The sequence below is a fragment of the Corvus kubaryi genome, unplaced genomic scaffold, assembly GCF_017639235.1.
Source record: "Corvus kubaryi isolate FWS band 111438036 unplaced genomic scaffold, C.kubaryi_AGA036_p1.0 71, whole genome shotgun sequence".
Taxonomy (NCBI): domain Eukaryota; kingdom Metazoa; phylum Chordata; class Aves; order Passeriformes; family Corvidae; genus Corvus; species Corvus kubaryi.
Window position 1 is genome coordinate 4809069 of NW_024582059.1, and position 18224 is coordinate 4827292.

Here is an 18224-nt window from a genome sequence, read left to right on the forward strand (position 1 = left end):
CTTGAGTGAGCACTCCAAGATTTGAGAACTCTTGAAGGCCCATGTTGGGATTTTAGGAGTTCTCTCTTTTTTTTTTTTTTCCCTCTTAAGGAATTTTTCCCCATTGTGTTGCTAGGAAACAATAATGACTGGATACTTAAGACAGAGAAAAGACCTGGCCACACCTCGGGGGAGGGGTCCAGCTGGCTACTTTCTTTTACATGGGGTTTTCTCGTGTAGGGCAGAGATGCCGCGAGATTTGGACTGGGGAAAAGGGGTTGGGTGGAGCCCCTACAACTCTTGTGCTCTCGCCTTTGTAACGGGAGAGAAGCTGTGGGTGCTGCGGGGAGAATTCATCACCACGGTGGGGTTCTGTCTTCCACTGCCTTCTTTCTACTGTGAGTGGAGCTTGCTCGCTGGAACGGCCGTTGCACTGGGACCCTATTTAACACCCTACCTCACTAAAAGAGGGGCTTCTTTTTCAACATCTTCTCGGGTGCCTCAGGTGAAAACCCTGGGATCCTGAGCCCGCCTTTCCCTACCCTGCTGGGAGCCGGGCCGCGGCTGCTCTGCCCCCGCCGTTCCTTTGCCACTGCTCTGAGCCTTCGCTAGCCTGCAGCTCCGCACCCCCTGCCTGCCCAGACGTCCGGGGGTTCCGCTACAGCTCTGGAGTTCGATACATCTCGTCTACCACCTGGCATTTTTTGCTCATCCCTGCTGTTCCAGTTTGCTGCTCCCGAGGGTCCGGCCGGACACCGGGATCAGCTGCCCAGGCATTTGTGAAGCCTTTGTTCCATCCCTTCCCGGGATCCCAGAGCACCGGTGCCGCGTGCTCCCCGAGCTCGCTCCGGAGCGCCCCCTGCAGCCGCGGGGGAACCATCGCACCTGCCCTGCTCACCGGGAGCCGCCAGCGCCCCTGCCGGCTGCGAGCGGAACTGCACCCGAGGGGAAAGGGCCTGACAGCCGAGAAGGCTGGGACTGGGTTTGTGATTGTTTGCTGTTGCTGCCGTAGTTATTGCTGTTTGTTTGACTGGTTATATATATTATAGTAAAGAACTGTTATTCCTATTTCCCATATCTTTGCCTAAAAGCCCTTGATTTCAAATTATAATAACTCGGAGTGAAGGGGGTTGCATCTGCCATTCCAAGGGAGGCTTCTGCCTTCCTTAGCAGACACCTGTCTTTCAAACCAAGACAGCCCATCATTGCTTGGATGAACTGAGCACCTTAGCATCTGACCACTAGACACTTCTTAGTAATTCTGAAGTGTGGCAGTCTTTGAGGTCTGGACTAGTTTTTCATTGGCAATGGGCCAAGTCATGTTATTAACACTAAATGGATGCATACCGGATTTTCTGCATAAGGATCTTGGCATCTTTTGGGTCTTAGCCCAAGCACTTCACAGCTTTGAGATCTGCTAGAGCAGCTAAGAAACAAGGTAAATTCTCAGAACACTCTAAATGGTCTGAACTGGATGACCAAATTCTAACTTGGCTGTCTTTGTCATTTATCTTTCAGGTCCTCAGGCTCCATCAGCCACCATCTGATCGCATTGCAGCAACATAGATGTTGCCATGAGGATCAGGAGGTGTCCTGTCTGCTTCACAGCTTGTCTTTTGGTCCTGCTGGGTGCACACCAGAGAGAGCTCCATATAGAGGCAGAGCACACATTTCAAGAGAGCTGACAAACCAGTTCCTGCACATACATGCATCTGTGTAAGAGTACTCCAAGACCAGAGGCCTCTGTGGCACTGCATGGATATAAGAACTGTTGCATGTGTGAGGTTAGACTCTGCTTTTTGAGATATGATGCTTAGACGAGGATTTATTCTGTTTCTTCCCCGACTTGTAGGCCTGCTGGTGGTGGCCTGTTGCTCAATGTCTATTGTTTATATGTTGGCTTGCACACCCAAGGGTGACAACCAGCAGCTTGCCTTGCCCAGGGTGCACAGTCCGACTGCGAAGGAGGGATATGAAGCCATTCTGCAAGAGCGAGAAGAGCAACACCGCAATTACATCATCAGCTTGAAGAAACAAATTGCCCAGTTGAAGGCTGAGCTCCAGGGCAGGACCGAGCAGCTTAAGAACATGCAGAACCAGTACCCAGACTCCTTGGACATTCAGCTTGACCACAGTAAGCCGGAGAAGGCCCAGGCCAACCTGTTGGCTTTCCTCCGTTCCCAAGTAGACAAAGCAGAGGTGCACAGCGGTGTTAAGCTGTCCACAGAGTACGCGGCAGTGCCCTTTGAGAGCTTCACCCTCCAGAAGGTGTACCAGCTGGAGACAGGGCTGACACGGCACCCAGAGGAGAAACCTGTAAGGAAGGACAAGCGAGACGAGTTGATAGAGGTGATCGAGTTAGCAGTCGGGAGCTTGAACAAGCCAGATGGGGTCAGTAAAGCAAAACCCCATGTATACACAGCCTCCGACTTCGTTGAAGGTTCGTATGCAGAGAGCAGGCTAGAAGGTCCACACGGTGCTGGGGCGGAGTTCTGGTGTGAATGAGTTGCTGAGGGAGATGGGAGCTGTGTCAGAGCACAGATGTCTGGGATGGTGTTAGTGCTGTGACCTAGCGATGCTGTCTCGGGCACAATTGCAAAATGGCAGTTTTCCTGGGGAATAGGACTTAGTGACAACAAAGCCTGCCAGTCTCCTGCAGTGACACCAATGTGCGCTCACAGCTCTCTAGTCATGCGCTTGCCTCAGAACTGACTAAGCAAGGAGTGACTGACCAGGCTGCAATCCCAGATCTATTTCCAGTGTTAACATTGACAACTGCAGTTCAAATCCATGCTGCCATTCTCCTCCTTCCTGTTTGTTGTTGAGTTTATCTTTTCAAAATATGTTTCCACAGTTTATTATAGGTGTATGACTGTTTGGCACCAGCTCTTCCATGCGAGAGGGTGAGGAGATAGGAGATTTTTCTTGCCACACTTTACTTAATATCCATTAAGCTGTGAGCCTGCCTTTATGCACAATCAAGGGTCTTTGACTGGATACCAGTGCTGTGCTTGGGGAACAAGTGCAGAAAGGTGTGGGGAAGAGATGCATGCTAGTGCTGGTTCTGTGCAGGTTCTTCATGCACATTATAATGGTCTTGCTGGCTTTCACATACCATGGTGAAATACTCCAGAGGGAGGAAGCCCTTCATGTGACTTGGAGCTCAAGAAACTGGAGCCCTGTGTGCAGCTCAGTCTGACCTCAAGAAACCTTCCTTGTGTCCTCCCCCTGTGGGGCAGGTCCTTGCTTCTGTAGGTGCAAGGAAATAAATTCTCATTCTCATTCATCAGCACAGACTGATTTGTTTGCAAATGCAGGGATCCATGTATTGGGGCTGGAAACAAAGAGACTTCGCAGAAAATTTTCCTGCCAAATTCTTTTGGAGGTTTCTGTCACTTCTTGTCATTCTCTTTTTCCCCATCTTTCATTCTCCCAAGAATGGCAAAGACTGCCAGTGAAAGGACAAATCCATTGCTCTGTGTAACTTCAGTATGTGTAGGGAGAACTGAGTTTTCTGTTCCAGTTCTGCATTTCAAGTATAGTTTGGACTCTGAACTGCTTTTGGAAACAGTGCTCTGCAGGTGCCACTGCCTACACAACAAGTTAGTAATAAGCTGGATTCTATGTCAGCTTCTGGCAACTTAGTGTAATCAGCAACACAGCAACCATGAGTGCATTTACCCAGCCACCAAGCCAGCTATTTTCATTTTCTAGAACTGCCATGGGCAGCTGGAAATTTCTGGGAGACGTGGCCCAGATCTGCACTGAAAGTAATACCACTTAACCCTCTTAAGTGTTTTCCAGCTGCTTTAGCAATAACAGCACACAAAAACTGTGTGCCTCTCTTATGTTAAATGTGAGGCTACCACCCTCATCTTAAGGTTGATCAGATGGAGAGATGTGCTGAAATGAAAATCAGGTAATCAGGGTCAGAGACAGGATTTAAAATCTGAGCTGCTGCTGTCAGTATGTGGGATTTGTGTCCTTGTTTTTCCTCTATTCAGCAATGCCTTTGACACCAGCTTTTCTCAAGAGTGTTGCTGATCCTGAGTCTTGCTAGAACATAGAGTTGTGCACAATAATCTTGTTTTCTTTGACCTCCTGGGTGGATTTTTCTTTTCTTGTGGATCACATCTGGTACCTGCTATCACTTTTTCAGTACTAGTTCACTGCTAGCATATGCCAAATAGGCAGGGTGATGGTGTGTGGCAATAAACTCAGTTGGGGTCTGTTTCTCTTCCTTTTTTTTTATTTTGTGCATTTATTCTTGTCTTTGCAGAGGGAAAATGTTTCTTTAAACACTTCTTGCATTTAAGGAGAAATATTTTGTCTCCGTGGCTGGGATATCTTGAAATTAGTGTTGCATCTCTTCAGTTTCTAGACAGAAGGACTTGTGCGTGGGAATTAGACTATGACCCTAGTACCCTACATCTGAGTTAAACTCCTTCTCAGCAGATTTGCTGTTACATGAAATGTGGATAGGATTCTCAGTTCTCCTTCCAGAGTAATAGCTGACACGTAGTGGAACTTTCCATTCCACTCCCCCCCAACCCCCCCCTTTAGTCAAAACCAAGAGAGCCACACCTTCTCCCTGGAGCTCGAGATGTATCCATCTGGCTGCTGCTCTGCTTAGCTTCTCTCTTGAGAGAGGCACTTGGGCTGTTCAGCTGCTGTAATGCTCCCCTCTCCCCCTTACTCCTCCTACTTATGTAACAAGTTCACTAGCTTTCTGCCAAGGGGAGTCAGTAAGAAACAGCATGGAAAAAAATCAGAAATTTCTGTGTATTATAAGCAGGCAAAGGACTGCTCTGTTTCCAGTAGAAAGCCAGTTGCTCAGAAAGCAGGATAACAGGTCTGGTCATTAATTTATGTAAATAGCAGCCAAATAGATCTGGGAGTCATTCATTTTCTCACAGATAGAGATAATAATTTGGAGACTCTTGACAAGCCTGAGTAGTGTGTTCCATAAGTGAACAGAATCACTGCCTGGACATATTCCTTCCTAATATGAACAGTTCCAGAAAACCCCTGGATTGCTTAAAAAATGCCCTGCCATAACACCTTCAAATATGTTGGATCATAAGTTTTCCTACTTGAAGTATGTGGCTGTCTAGTGACTGGAATTTTAATCAAGGTCTCAGAGGCAAATGAAAAAGGAGTAGCTTTGCTTTCTCAAATGGGAAGCTACTGGTGGTGGGCTATCTGATGGAGTTTTGCTGTGGAACCTTATTGCAAAGAAGGAAAGATGCTTTTCATCAAAGGATAAGATGCTGTATTTTACTGCATGTTGAGTGGGAAGACCATTGTAATACTGAGTTAAAATGGGGACAGTGAATCCTGATAAATCCTCATAGTGGCTCCTACATCATCTAACAGAAGGGAACTAATGAGCATGAGTCCAGGGAGCGTTTCTAGTGACAGTGGAAGACTTGAAGCCTGTAGTCTGTGAACTGAGGCTAAAATTGTCATCCACTCAACAGCATTTTGTTAAGAATGCATGGCTGTTTGCTAGTTACACATTTTATGTAGATCCATATACATGACATTTGTTTGCCTGCCCTGCTGAATAGACATCAGGTATTTTCCATCTCTGTAGAGAGTCCTGGGAATTGCTGCTCTGAAGACTGGAGACTTACTGCTCTTTACTCAATTCTTGAGCCCATGCCATTTTTGCTTCTCGCTTGTTCTTTACCTTTATTTTAGCGCCATTCTGTCTGCTGACACAGAGCTCCTGTTTACTTTTTTTACATTGGGTTTCCAAAGGCTTTGACTTTTCTCCCTGCCTCTGAAAGGAATGGTGCATATTCTGAACTATATCTGCTGTAATGGAAGCAATAGATGATCAATAACCTTCTTTTATCTATCTCTAGCCTTTCCAAGGCTTTCATTTCAGGAGCAATCTTTTATGGAAAAGGTTTTTTTGTTTACTTTTTTGAGACTACTTTTTTCCTCTCCTCATAGTTTTATCTTGGAATTGAGGCTGTTTGACACATCTTCCTGAATCACGTAGAAAGTCCTGGTGGCACCAAGTAGAGCCTTTGGAAATGGAAAAAATTTGTAAAAGGCAGGATGTTCTGCTGGGTGAGTCGCCAGAGTGACTCAGGACATTCAGACTCATTTCCAAGGCTCACTGCCTGCCCTTGGGAAAGTCACTTTGTTCCCTGCTTCTAAAAAGAAGATACTTAAAAAAGGAAAGAAGATGCTTAAAAATGGAAAATAAATAGTTTAAATATGCATGAAGAATAGCCATATTTAATTAGAGGCATTAAAGTTGCATACAGTTATCTTCAGTATAAAACGCTAGGATTATGAGTTCTTGGATTACCATGTTGCACAAAGAAACCTTGCCTTCACCTAAGCTACTTGTTTTCAGACATAGTAGCAGTACTGAACAAGAACAAAACTACAGACTCAGAAGCAGCTTCTGTGTATATAGCCCTAGGAGGGACCCCAGTCAGGTCACAACTTGCATTCTTCTTTTAAGGTACTTCTTATTTGGCAAGGTTTCCTTTATTGTGTAGTACATCTCTCCAGGGAAGTAGTATTTGTGGGGTCATTGTTTCTTGGCTGGGGTAGGTAGAAGAGAATATAAAAACAAAGACTGAGATGTTGTGTGGTAGGTACTATTAAATTTGTTAATTTAATTTAGATCTTTGTTATTCTTAAAAATGACAGTACACTATGTCAAACATGTGAAACAGTCCTATCAGTTTCTCTCTAAAGAAAATGCAGATCAGATTTAATTTAGAGGGTTTTTTAGCTGAATGTCAAAAGGTTGCCTTAACCTTTCAAACACAAACTTCCTTAGTAAAACCTGTGTTCAAAAACTGCCTGAGCAAATGAGTGCACCCAACAATGCACTTGGATCATTAGCAGGCTTTCTGTAAGAATAAATGGGTGAACAGAATTCAAAGTCCCAGATTTGTATTCTCTGGCCACCAGGAGGATGAAACCAAGGGAGTATTAGGTCACTATTTAGATGATCTCCAGTTCAGAAACAGATGTAGTTGATGGTCTGCAGCTTGGGCAGACTCTATGAAAAAAGCTAGGAGGAGTCAAAGGCACAACTTTGAAAGATTAGCACTACAAGAATGATTGAGCTGCTATCTCCCTAGATTCATTTGCTATGCTAGAAGGAGGATTGGAGCATTTGTTGAATCAGCTTATATTAAAAATAAAACAAGAAATGAGTAACAGCTCAGTAAATCTGCATATATTATTAACCAACTGAAGTGTTCATTAAGAATAAAACACTTAGAGAATGATAGTGAAGATAAGACAGTCCACAGAACTCGATCCAGATAAAATCACACCTCATTAGTCTTTTGATTATACCAATGTAAGAGCTGAAATACAAGATGAAGATATTATGTCACTTTGCTCTTTGAAGCAAACTTTGACCCAGACCTTCATGAGAAATAGAGAGAGAGCTGACAGTCTATGGGTCAGATGCCCAGCAATGTTACACATCAGGGAACAACCAAGATTTAAAAAAAAAAAAAAGAAGCCTTATTTTGGTCTTGTTTTTCATAACCAGAAGAAGATATGCTTCCTAGCCAGATGGAAGAAAAAAAAAAAAGAAAAAAAAGATAAGAAAAGAAAAAAGAAAAACAAGTCAAGAGGAGGAGTTTTTTTCCAGACATTTGTGCTTGTCTCTTTAACTTCTGCAAGAGATGGAAGGCATTGCAATTATACTCTTGTACTGATTAAGTTGTTAAGATGTTTTCAGTGGCTTAGTGAGTAGTGAGAATTAGCATTAATTTTTCTTTCTTAAACCTAATGGATCTGCCAGTGAAAAAGCTTTATTTCAGTATACACTGTAGGAACTGAAGTATCATTTAGAGTGAGGAAAATCTACAGCCTTTTTGTGAACTTGATTTAAGATATTATAGTATTTTCGTGGGGCACTATCAAGGCTTTTATAGTTCATGCTGGCCCTCAGCATGAACCAGACCAATTTCACCCATCAAGTATGTTAAAAGTTCCTTCCATATTGGAAATAAATACATGCTTGTATGAATTAAGTATCCTGGTCTAGCCTCTGACAAACTGTAGTGTCATCCTTGCAGACCATTACTTGACCAGGAGTGGGCATTCACAAAGAGAAATAGCAGTCTCTTGAGAGTTGAGTAACAGGAGAGTTTTGTCCTGACTGGCAGTGGGTGAAGTCAGTGGCTTCTGGGGCCTGGTTGCATAGTTTTATTAGGGGACTTTCCAGAGAACCTCCTAGTGCTCATCAGGAAATTGCTTTTCTGGGAGATGGCCTAATCCCTCCTGTTGCAGAGAGGCAGACTGCCTTTGCAGTCCTTCTGCATCCCATTACCATGCTTGTCTGCAGTGGGCAATTGGAGCTGTCTGGAAAATAAGGACAGTATGTCTGCTGGGTTATACTGAGTGTGTGCAGTTGGTAACCTTCAGGGGTTTGTAACTCAGCCAAGCCTTGGAATGTGCCTGCAAGAATACCAAACAGCTCCTGTAATCCAGGGCTGTGTCCCTGCCAGAGCGGTGGCCTCCTCCGAACGATGGTGGACTGTGTATTGGTTTAAAAGTAAATATCTCATTGCCTCATTGCTGCATTTTCAGTTTAGGTGTAGCACATGAAGACTTTATCCTTTTTTTCCCCCAGGAGCCCAGCTTTAATCCAAAAATCTCTTCATTTTGTTTGCATGCAGGGATCTACCGCACAGAAAAAAATAAAGGCACATTGTATGAGCTGACTTTCAAAGGAGATGCAAAACATCAGTTCAAGAAGATTGTTTTATTCCGGCCATTTGGTCCTGTTATGAAAGTGAAAAATGAAAATGTCAATATGGCCGACACACTTATTAATGTCGTTGTGCCGTTGGCCAAGAGAGCCAGCAAATTTCGGCAATTCATGCAGAATTTCAGGTGGGTTTCCTTCAATGCTGCCTTTACTTTTTCTTACTTGTAAAGTAAGATGCACTTTTAGGAGTTATCAAGACCTCACTCACTGCTACTTTTACCTAACGGTTCGTTGTGCCACTAAGTGATTTTTGAGATTACTGAAAGGCATTTGGTTGCTTAATGCATTGTGATTAGCAGTAAAGGCAATTATATTGCAGTCATCAGGGTTTCTGATTTGTATGTACCTGACTTAAGAGTCTCATTCTGTTTGTTTGGCACATACAGTTGTGGCAACGTGAGAATTTCATGCAGTGGTTGCAAAGGAGCATTTCTGAGGAAAAGGGGAATCAGTGCTCCAAGACACTTTGCCAGGCTCCATTAGATAAAGTATTAACGCAACAAAAGGCAAGAAGGAAATGTATTTGAACTTTCAGCATAGTTACTCTTAAACTTTTATTTTTCAGCACAGAGATGATGTTCAGAGGGAGAAATTAATTGAGATGTAACTTTAAATAGCTGCCCAGAAAAGACCATGTTATCAACAGATACTGACTCTTACAATGGGATCTGTTTTGTCTAATTACAGCCATCTAAAAATAGGCTCCTTGTCTAAATTAGTCTTCTGATTAGTATTCTGATTATCTTGTTTTAGACTGGGAGAAATCGCCCTCTGGTCATGCTGATCTCTCTGCTGATTATAGATGAACTCTTGCTGACTAAACTTCGTGCAAGTGAGGCATGATTCTAGCGTTTGTTCAAATTGGTCTTACCCTTGGGCTACGTGTTTGATTTTTGGTTGATACTTAGGTTTTAGTAAATGCCAAAGATCTGAACTCTGGAACATCTGTTACAAAAACTCAAGATTATGAGGTAGGGTATTATAAAAATACCTCATAATTCTCATATTCTCCTAAGTGCTGAAGTTATTGCCTGCCTGATCATTCTTCCTGGGGCAGGATGGCCTCTTTTAATAGTGTCCTATTAATATAAGAAATGCTGCTTAGAGAGCTTGTACCTAATCTGGCTGAAAGATAGACTTCTGTCCCTTCTAAGAGAGACAATGAGCTGCTTTGTCAGGACAAGGATGTCTGTCAGTAAATCATGTCCCCAGGAATGCCTCTGAGGTTCACCCTACTCTGCCTTCCCCAGCTGCTGTAGGCTATATTGAAGGAAGCTAACTTCTGGGATAAGTCACAAATCTATCTCTGTTCTCCAGGGAAGTGGGCATTCAGCAGGATGGGAGAATTCACCTCACTATAGTTTACTTTGGAAAGGAACAAATGAATGAAGTCAAATCGATACTTGAAAATACCTCTAAGTAAGTAACTGAACATCTGGTATGTGCTGTTCATACACAGTGATCCTATGTGAAGTGGAGACTTGGTAGCTCAAAACTCATAGTTGTGCCAAAAGGTTCCAAAGTGCATTGCAGAAAATAGCTCTCTTTTTGTATCAAATAAAAATGGTGTTACCCATAGAGTCCCATATCTGCAGTTTTGTGAACTGCAGAGCAGATTTTAACTGAATTTACCTCAGTGCAACTGCTTTTTTCCTTTTTTCCTCCCCCTCCCCCCCCCCCCCCCCAGTGGTAACTCTTTAGTTCTTTGAAAGTGGCTTTAGCTGTTAGGACCGAAGGCTGACTTCCAAAGGCAGGTGGAGACAATTTCAGTAGAGCATAAAGGATCTGGATACTTTTGGCCAGTTCTATTCTGTTGAGTTTGGTTACATAGCTGTGTTTGTCAAGATCATGTGGCACTGCAGCCTTTTGCTTGTCTTCTCCGTGTAGGAAGAGGACCCTTGTATAGATACAGTAATGTGACCACAGGTAATTGAAATTTGCATACTGAAGATACTTTTGTTAATCTAAGAGTTGTTGGGATTTTTGTGAGACCTGCCCAAAGAAAGTCTGTGACAGGAATGGTAGTGTGTGAGTACTCATGTCAAGCTCTGAACGTAGATAGACATAGTGGAAATCTCCTTAAGAGTCAAACAGGACATCTCTTCCCTCCAGCTGCTCTCAGAACTGTGATATTACAGATTTCTAGGTTAATTCTTTCATATGGGGTTCCCACCCCTGATTTATATTAAGAGCTGGATGGACAGAGGAAGTTGCTGAATATTTTCCTTCTAGGTCAGCCAACTTCAAGAACTTTACCTTCATCCAGTTGAATGAAGAATTTTCCAGGGGCAAAGGATTAGATGTTGGTGCTCGATTTTGGAAAGGAAACAATGTTGTTCTCTTTTTTTGCGATGTGGACATATACTTCACAGCCGAATTCTTGAACTCCTGTAGATTGAACACACAGCCAGGTACTGCTTCTCATGAAGTACATTATCTTTCAACGGGTTCTACCTGTTATGTAAAATTCCTCACCACAGTATGCTTGCCTTTGAATTGGTAATGAAGCTACTGCAAATCAGTTGTTAACAGTTCCTGCTCCCACTGTGAATAATCTCTTGCCTTCAGCACCTATGCTTTCTGGAACAGGATCTTTTTATTAATTATATCCTTGCATTAACATTCTTGTGGAAAGAACATAGGCTCAATGGAAAATTTGTGTGACTTCGTCTGGATTTGCTCAAGCCTGGATTGCATCTTGTAAGAGACAAGTGTGTTTTATACAGTAAAGAAAATAACCCATTGTCATTTCCAGGGAAGAAGGTATTTTATCCTGTTCTCTTCAGCCAGTATAATCCCAGTATAATTTATGGTGACCATGATTCCATCCCGTCTTTAGAACAGCAGCTGGTAAGTACATGCTTCTCTGAATGCCTGCTTTTATTTAACAAAGCATTTTTTAAAGGTACTTGTGCTCTTGGATAGCATTTCCCTATTCCTTGTGCGCAGTGACCACCGCACAGACAAAATTAACTACAACACTCACCTTACTGTGAGTTCTGCAGGTATGTTTCACTGGGAAGTGTCTTGGTGCCATTTATTTTAAACCTTTTTGAAGTTTTTACATGGAAACTAAAAATTTAAAACATTTTGGGTTCTCTGCTAGAAGATATTTCCTAGCTAGTGAACAATTCCTCCATGGTGTGCTATCTTGGAGTGACAGTCCTTGACTTGCTCTGATTTCTTCCTTGCACTGAATACTATTTCCATTTGAAAAACTGACATTTAGAAAAAGCAGACCTGTCCTCAGATCAGTCAGTGAAAAAAGAATTCCGGGGGCCATCACAGTTATTCCCCCACTTACTTGAACACCTTACAGTGGCCTTTCCCATCCCACAGCTCATGATTAAACTGCCTGTGAGCAGACAGTGTGTTTCTGAAGTGTCTCAGAGTCAAATCACAGGCTTGGAGCTGTCACTTTAATCTGGCACTGATACAACACAGCACAGCTGCATTGATTTCCATCTCACCTGCTTATTTTTGGTGTGAAAACAAAGCATTATTTTTAACAACATTGCCATAAGGCATATGATTAAGACATGTATGAGTTTTCTTGATGAGGAGGGAGCTGTTGTGAGGAAGAAAGAGCACACAGACGAGAGATTCACATGAATGTTAGTGACTGAGCCATTGCTTGGTACTGCTGCAGACACTGTTCTCCATTCCCTTGTGCTCTGGTGTTGCACTGTTGTTGAACTTAAAGGCCTGATAGAAGGGAGTCTTGCTTCTCTCCAGAGTCAGTGGGTCACAGTCCTCTGCCCACTAGTGCTGCTAAGTGGCTGAATTTTCAAATTGAAACGTAAGCCAGCTATGCAGCTTCATTCAGTTCCTCCGGGCCAGGTCCTAACCTGCCACATCTGCCTCTTTTACTGCCAGGCACTGCACTTACTAGGGCTCATCCTGTCCCAGGCTGGACACAGTCCCCAGAGCATGCCAGCTTCTATTATTGTTCTGGGTAGGTAGGAATTAGGGGTGGTCTGAGCCCAGGGACAGTCACCACTGAAAAAGATCCCTTGGGGTCTGAGTCCAGTCTTCTGTCATCACTACCCCCACCTTGTACAGTTCCTCTATAAAAATGAAGAATGAGAGTTTGAAAAGTCCATCCAAAATATTCTGAAGTATTTTTTTGTCTGCTGCTCTCTGTGTTATGAGACATAGCCAGAAAGCCTTTTACTGAAGAGTCTGGAAAATCCCTTCTACTGTTTTTTTCTCAGAACAAACTTGTTCTGATCATACCATGGGATTCACATAAGCTTTTCTCTCTCTGCTCAGAGCCTGTCAGGGATCCTCAAGGTTGTAAGCATTGTGCTTAGGGAATGAAATAGAGTTTAGCTCTCAAGCTAGCATAAATTCCACAAAGTACATTGTCAGGATTGTGAAAGTATTTATAGCTAATATTTGAATCATAAAATGTGATGCTTATGTCAGAAAAGCTTATTGATTTAAAGAAGTACGGCCAATCACATTTTTATGTATATTTTTATATTTTTAGCCCACATTAGTTGCCAGGCATAAGGTCAGATCTCTGCCAATAAAACAAGACAGTGTTAGCTCTCTGTCCTGGAACTTGGGCTGCTGAGGAGAAAAAAAGAAGGCTTCAGAAATCTTTGATAGAATTTGATTTGTGCAGCAGCCACTTGCACTAATGGAAAATAATAATGCTAATACACGAGTAGCTTGCTGAGAAAGGGCATCATGATGGCGACTTCTTGTTACAGTGCAGACCTGACAGATACAATCTTGTTTCCTTTTAATTGGCTTCTGCAGTGACTTGGATTTTTCAAGGAAAGGAGAAATGAGAAATGATATCTATAACAATGTGAGCAGTAAAATAAAAAACATTTGAAGAGACAAGAGTTATGAACAAAAAGGGGAGGCATGAACAAGAAATCAGGAGAGACAATTTTGGAAGAGCATTTCTTCATAAAGGAAATACTGGGATTTGAAAATCCAGAAATGGAAATTCTCTTTCCTCATCTTCTGAAATTCTGTCACAAGGGAAGTCAAGATTTTCCAAAGCAGCTGCTAAGGGATAGGTTTCTAACCAGGCATTCAGGAGTGTGAAGTACTGCTGACTTGCTCAGAGGATTTAAATGCTTGTCCCAGCCTCTTGAAGCTCTTGGATGTCTCACCAGGTTGGGTTAGGTCACTCATTATGCATGAATTATGACCTTAAGAGATCTGTACTTGGATATCTGCTTTTCAAAATTATAGCCATGGTTTCTCAGTGCTCTGATTTTCTACCTGTAATACATAATGTTTTCATTGTCCATCTCAGGAAGGCAGACCATTCATTTTTACAAAGGCTTTTATGAGACATATATCTATCACCTTACATATCTGGAGTTCAATTTTAGCTGGATGTAGCAGTTCTGTAATGGAAAATTATTCTTGTTACTCAAAATTAACGTAGTCAAAAGCTGTTGGTTGCGTGATCAGATTAGAACCACTGTTTTCTTCCAGAGCTCTTGTGGTCCACAATGCAGATGCCACCATCTGCTCTGACAGCAGAGTCTGGCTTCCCTGGTTTACCAATATGTTTCTTACATCGGGTTTGAATTCCACAGAAACAAACAATTTTGGAGGATGCTTTGCCTGCAAAGAAGCAAACTCCAGAGGTGTGATATTGTTCTACTTGGTCTACAACAGCAGGAGTGGAGCAAAACCTGATTGTTCTGGATCAGGGGCTTATCTATGATACCTAAGAACACAGCTGTTTGCGGGGGGAGGGGGGACAGATGTATGCAATGTATCTACAAAAACGAGTTCAGGACCGGCCATGAATTCACATGGGGAAGAATAAAAGGGCAGTTGCTCGTATTTCTGACCACATTCAGGTCAGAATGCTCATTCTGAAAGCATTTCTGCTTCCATGTAAACATTCCTTTCCCTCCATGCAGATTATTAAAAAAGAAACTGGATTTTGGAGAGACTTTGGTTTTGGGATGACTTGCCAGTACAGATCTGATTTTATCAACATAGGTAAGAAAAATACACTCCAATACACTTGCCTTTTTGCTAAAACGTAGACAATTATGATCAGCCTCCCTTTCCTTTGCCAATATGTCTATGTCACTAATTTGCAGCAGTGCTGTGGTTAGATGTTCAGGCTCTTCCTAGATGCCATAGAGGTTACCAGAATCTAAGTACTGCTTACAAACAAAATTACAAACATACAACTTTTGTTTGGTAGTGAAAGATTTGAAGATGAGCAGTTTGATGTTCACAGAAGGTGTGTGTGTTTTAAAGAGCTGACTGGAGCCAGAAAACAGCTATAGCGTCTAGTTTGCTAATATATATTTCTAGTTTTATTTCGAATTTTGTTTGTGACAGGTGGCTTTGACCTGGACATTAAAGGCTGGGGTGGTGAAGATGTGCATCTGTACCGCAAGTACCTTCACAGCAACCTCATGGTGATCCGAACGCCTGTCAGGGGTCTCTTCCATCTGTGGCACGAAAAGCAGTGTCTGGACGAGCTGACTCCAGAGCAGTACAAAATGTGCATGCAGTCCAAGGCCATGAATGAGGCTTCTCATGGCCAGCTTGGGATGCTTATTTTCAAGCAAGAGATTGAAACACACCTGCATAGACAGAAATTGAGCAGTAAGAAGACATGAATCCAGAAAGGGAGGTAAAAAGCCTCTGAATTGGACTGTAGGGTGTTTTGGAAAAGAGTTTTTAACCAGAACATTTGGAATGAGACTGAAAGAGGATGGAGATTCCAGCAGAATGGCAGCAATAGAAGAGGGGAAGTGTTTGTCCTCCCTACTTTTGTTTTTATTCTAATGGGACTTTTAAGTATTCCATTATCCTGACTGTTCAGCACTTGCTTCTGGGTAAGACATGAACACTTGATGAGATTCAAGGTCATGTCACAGAGACAATGAACATTATGTGGTATTATGTGGCCAGTGTGGTATTCACACTAACAAATGGATGTGCTTTTCCTTTGAAATGTTTGTAAGATGTGTACAGTTATTTAAAGGATTGATCTTTTGGTGGGCCAATAATTAGGAGTTATTTTCTACATCTAACTTGACATACCTAAAAAGGGCTATTTTTGAATAAGTACAGACTCCTGCTCTGAGAAGGACATCTGATTGTTAACGATGGTAAAGCTGGAGTGACCCAAAATACTTTTCCTTTAAGGGGCTGGGATGGGGAAACAGCAGCAGTGCAACAACACAGCATTCCCAGTTCATCCAAAGAAAGAGGTATCTCAGAAAATGCTTTCTAAACTTCAGAAAGAGAAAATCTTACTGATCAAGTGTGATGGTTGAAAAATGCTGGAAGATACTGTTTGTTCTCCTTTGTGGACAGTGAACAAAAAGCAGTGAGCCACATCTGTATCATGTAAATCAGATGGTTATTTCTGCTTTAGAATGCTGTATGTATCTCAAGATTTATTTTTAACTGAAATTTGTTTGGCTTGGGAGTTCTTTTGCCATACTTCAGGTTTTCTACTTCTAGCCTTACTAGGAAATAGTACAGCCTTCCAATGGTTAGAAAATGCTCTGCAGATCTGTGGTCCTATGGATGGGAACTGGGTTCAGATACGTGATTTTTCTATACAACCTGGGCACTGGAAGGCAGAAGCTTTATCATGCTAAAGAAAAGAAAATACCTATCAATTTGCAGTACTGATTTAGCAGGAGGCTTTAAAGTCTGAATGCCAGATACCAACAGTGATGAGCATTTTCTGACTTCATACCAAAGTATTCCTTCTAAACCAAATACAGAGCCTTGGCCAGGGTATAGAAAGCTTTTTGTAATTAACAAAATAAATTTTTGTGATGGATTACTGGACCCTGCAAATTCTCTTATGATAATTATAGGTACTAATTGTAAAAATTAGTCATATTCTTAATAGGTTTTTTTGCAATTGCCTAAAACTGTTGAAAGTCTGAGTTACTGCTCTTATAAAGCATTTTCTTTTAATGCTGACTGCTATTTATCATTTTAATATATACTAGCCAACAAAAGCTGCATGGGCTTGGAAATCCCATTTGCTTACCTAAATGCCGTTGCTTGGAGCAGTCTCTTAGTTTTATAGATTCAGATTAATTCAAGGCAGTCTGAACCAGATTCTAGTTTGGTTTTTGGCTTGTAAAAGCTGGGGGAAGAAACATAGCACTGAACAATGAAAGGTAGCACTGAACTCTTTGTTGTGCTGCTGTGCAGTAGGAAGAGCGCTATGAACCTCTTTTGAAAGCACTCCATTGCAGGATCTGCAGACAGAGACCATGCTGCTGTAAGTACCTTTTCCTTGGACACATTCATATGTATTTGTCTTTTGTTGGTGCAAAGGATCTGCATTGCACTTGCCTTGCAAAGCACCAAGCGTCCGAAACATTGCAAAAGTACAAAAAGAACAGAAACTTTGTATACTTTAAAACCTCAACCCCAAAATACATCACTTACCATAGAAACTTCAGCAGTCACTCAAGTAGATCCTCCAAAGAACTTTTTTGTTCCCAGAGCACATAATAAATTATTTATAAAGGGCTTTGTATTGATGAAGTAACTTTACAAATATTACACAATAGGAGGAGACAGGTATGGCTTGTTGAGTGCATATGAAAGTTTGGTAACTCAGCTGCTCCAAGGCAAAAGTTGTTCCTACAGTCCCACTTAAACATGAATTTGAAACTGGGTGTCGTATACTATGAAAGTTTCGTAATCATAGCCTACCTCAAGCCTCACCTTAACTATTTCCATGATGGTTTTATTCAGTCTTCCCTGAGCTGCACTTGTAGAACAGGACTAGACCAGATGATGTCCAGAGGTCCCTTCAAACCTCTATTAGTCTCCAGTTCTAAGCACTGAGCAATTGTAAATTCAACACTTCATCACTTTGCAAGCACGTCATCCAGATCCTGTCAGAGTTTCACAACTTATGTTTTTAAATAATACCTTTGTGATTTTTGTGTATGTCCTTTTCCACAGAGATGCTGTTCTTCTTGCCAGGAATAATAATGTCTATGCAGTTTCCGTTCCTTGACTGCAAAAGCCAGTTTGGCAAGAGCTGAGGTGGTATCAGTGACGGAGACATCCAACCCACAGTCATTGGCCGCATCGGTGATGTGCAGGGCAATCTAATCACAGCAGAGATTTGGCAGGGCTCTCTTAGAGGTGGGGACTGTACTGACAGAAGAGGTGAGAACAGCATGAGAAAGGGAAGCTGCTGTTATTTACGTTTCTGTGAGCCAAGTGGAGTTCTAACAGGGCTTCCAGCCCAGTTAGAAAAAGATGAAATCTAAAGAGAGCAGCCAACAGAACAATAGATTTTGTTATGAAGGTCTCTACCTTCCTTGTCCCCAAACCAGCCTGTGATCTTTCTCAGAATGACAACTGATTGAATCTTGGTTGAGGAGGAACTAGAGATGACCCTGTGCAGGTGGGGAGGCCATCCAGGGACTCCTTGCTTTACTTTTTGATGACTGCAGCATGCTCTGGCTAAAGGCATCAAGCAAAACAAATT

General features: G+C 42.2%; 1 protein-coding gene across 3 annotated transcripts in view; it reads left to right on the plus strand.

Annotated features, from left to right (window-relative positions):
* Window positions 1–16687, plus strand: part of CSGALNACT1 (chondroitin sulfate N-acetylgalactosaminyltransferase 1) — a 43570-nt gene extending 26883 nt beyond the window's left edge. For all 3 annotated transcript variants that reach the window (XM_042049770.1, XM_042049769.1, XM_042049771.1), the window contains 7 exons: window positions 1498–2419; window positions 8652–8868; window positions 10061–10162; window positions 10976–11154; window positions 11499–11593; window positions 14644–14725; window positions 15077–16687. In XM_042049770.1, coding sequence (XP_041905704.1) covers window positions 1786–2419; window positions 8652–8868; window positions 10061–10162; window positions 10976–11154; window positions 11499–11593; window positions 14644–14725; window positions 15077–15360 — 1593 coding nt within the window. In that variant the 5' untranslated portion in view covers window positions 1498–1785 and the 3' untranslated portion in view covers window positions 15361–16687. The remainder of the gene's footprint in view (window positions 1–1497; window positions 2420–8651; window positions 8869–10060; window positions 10163–10975; window positions 11155–11498; window positions 11594–14643; window positions 14726–15076) is intronic.
* The last annotated feature ends 1537 nt before the right edge of the window (window positions 16688–18224 follow it).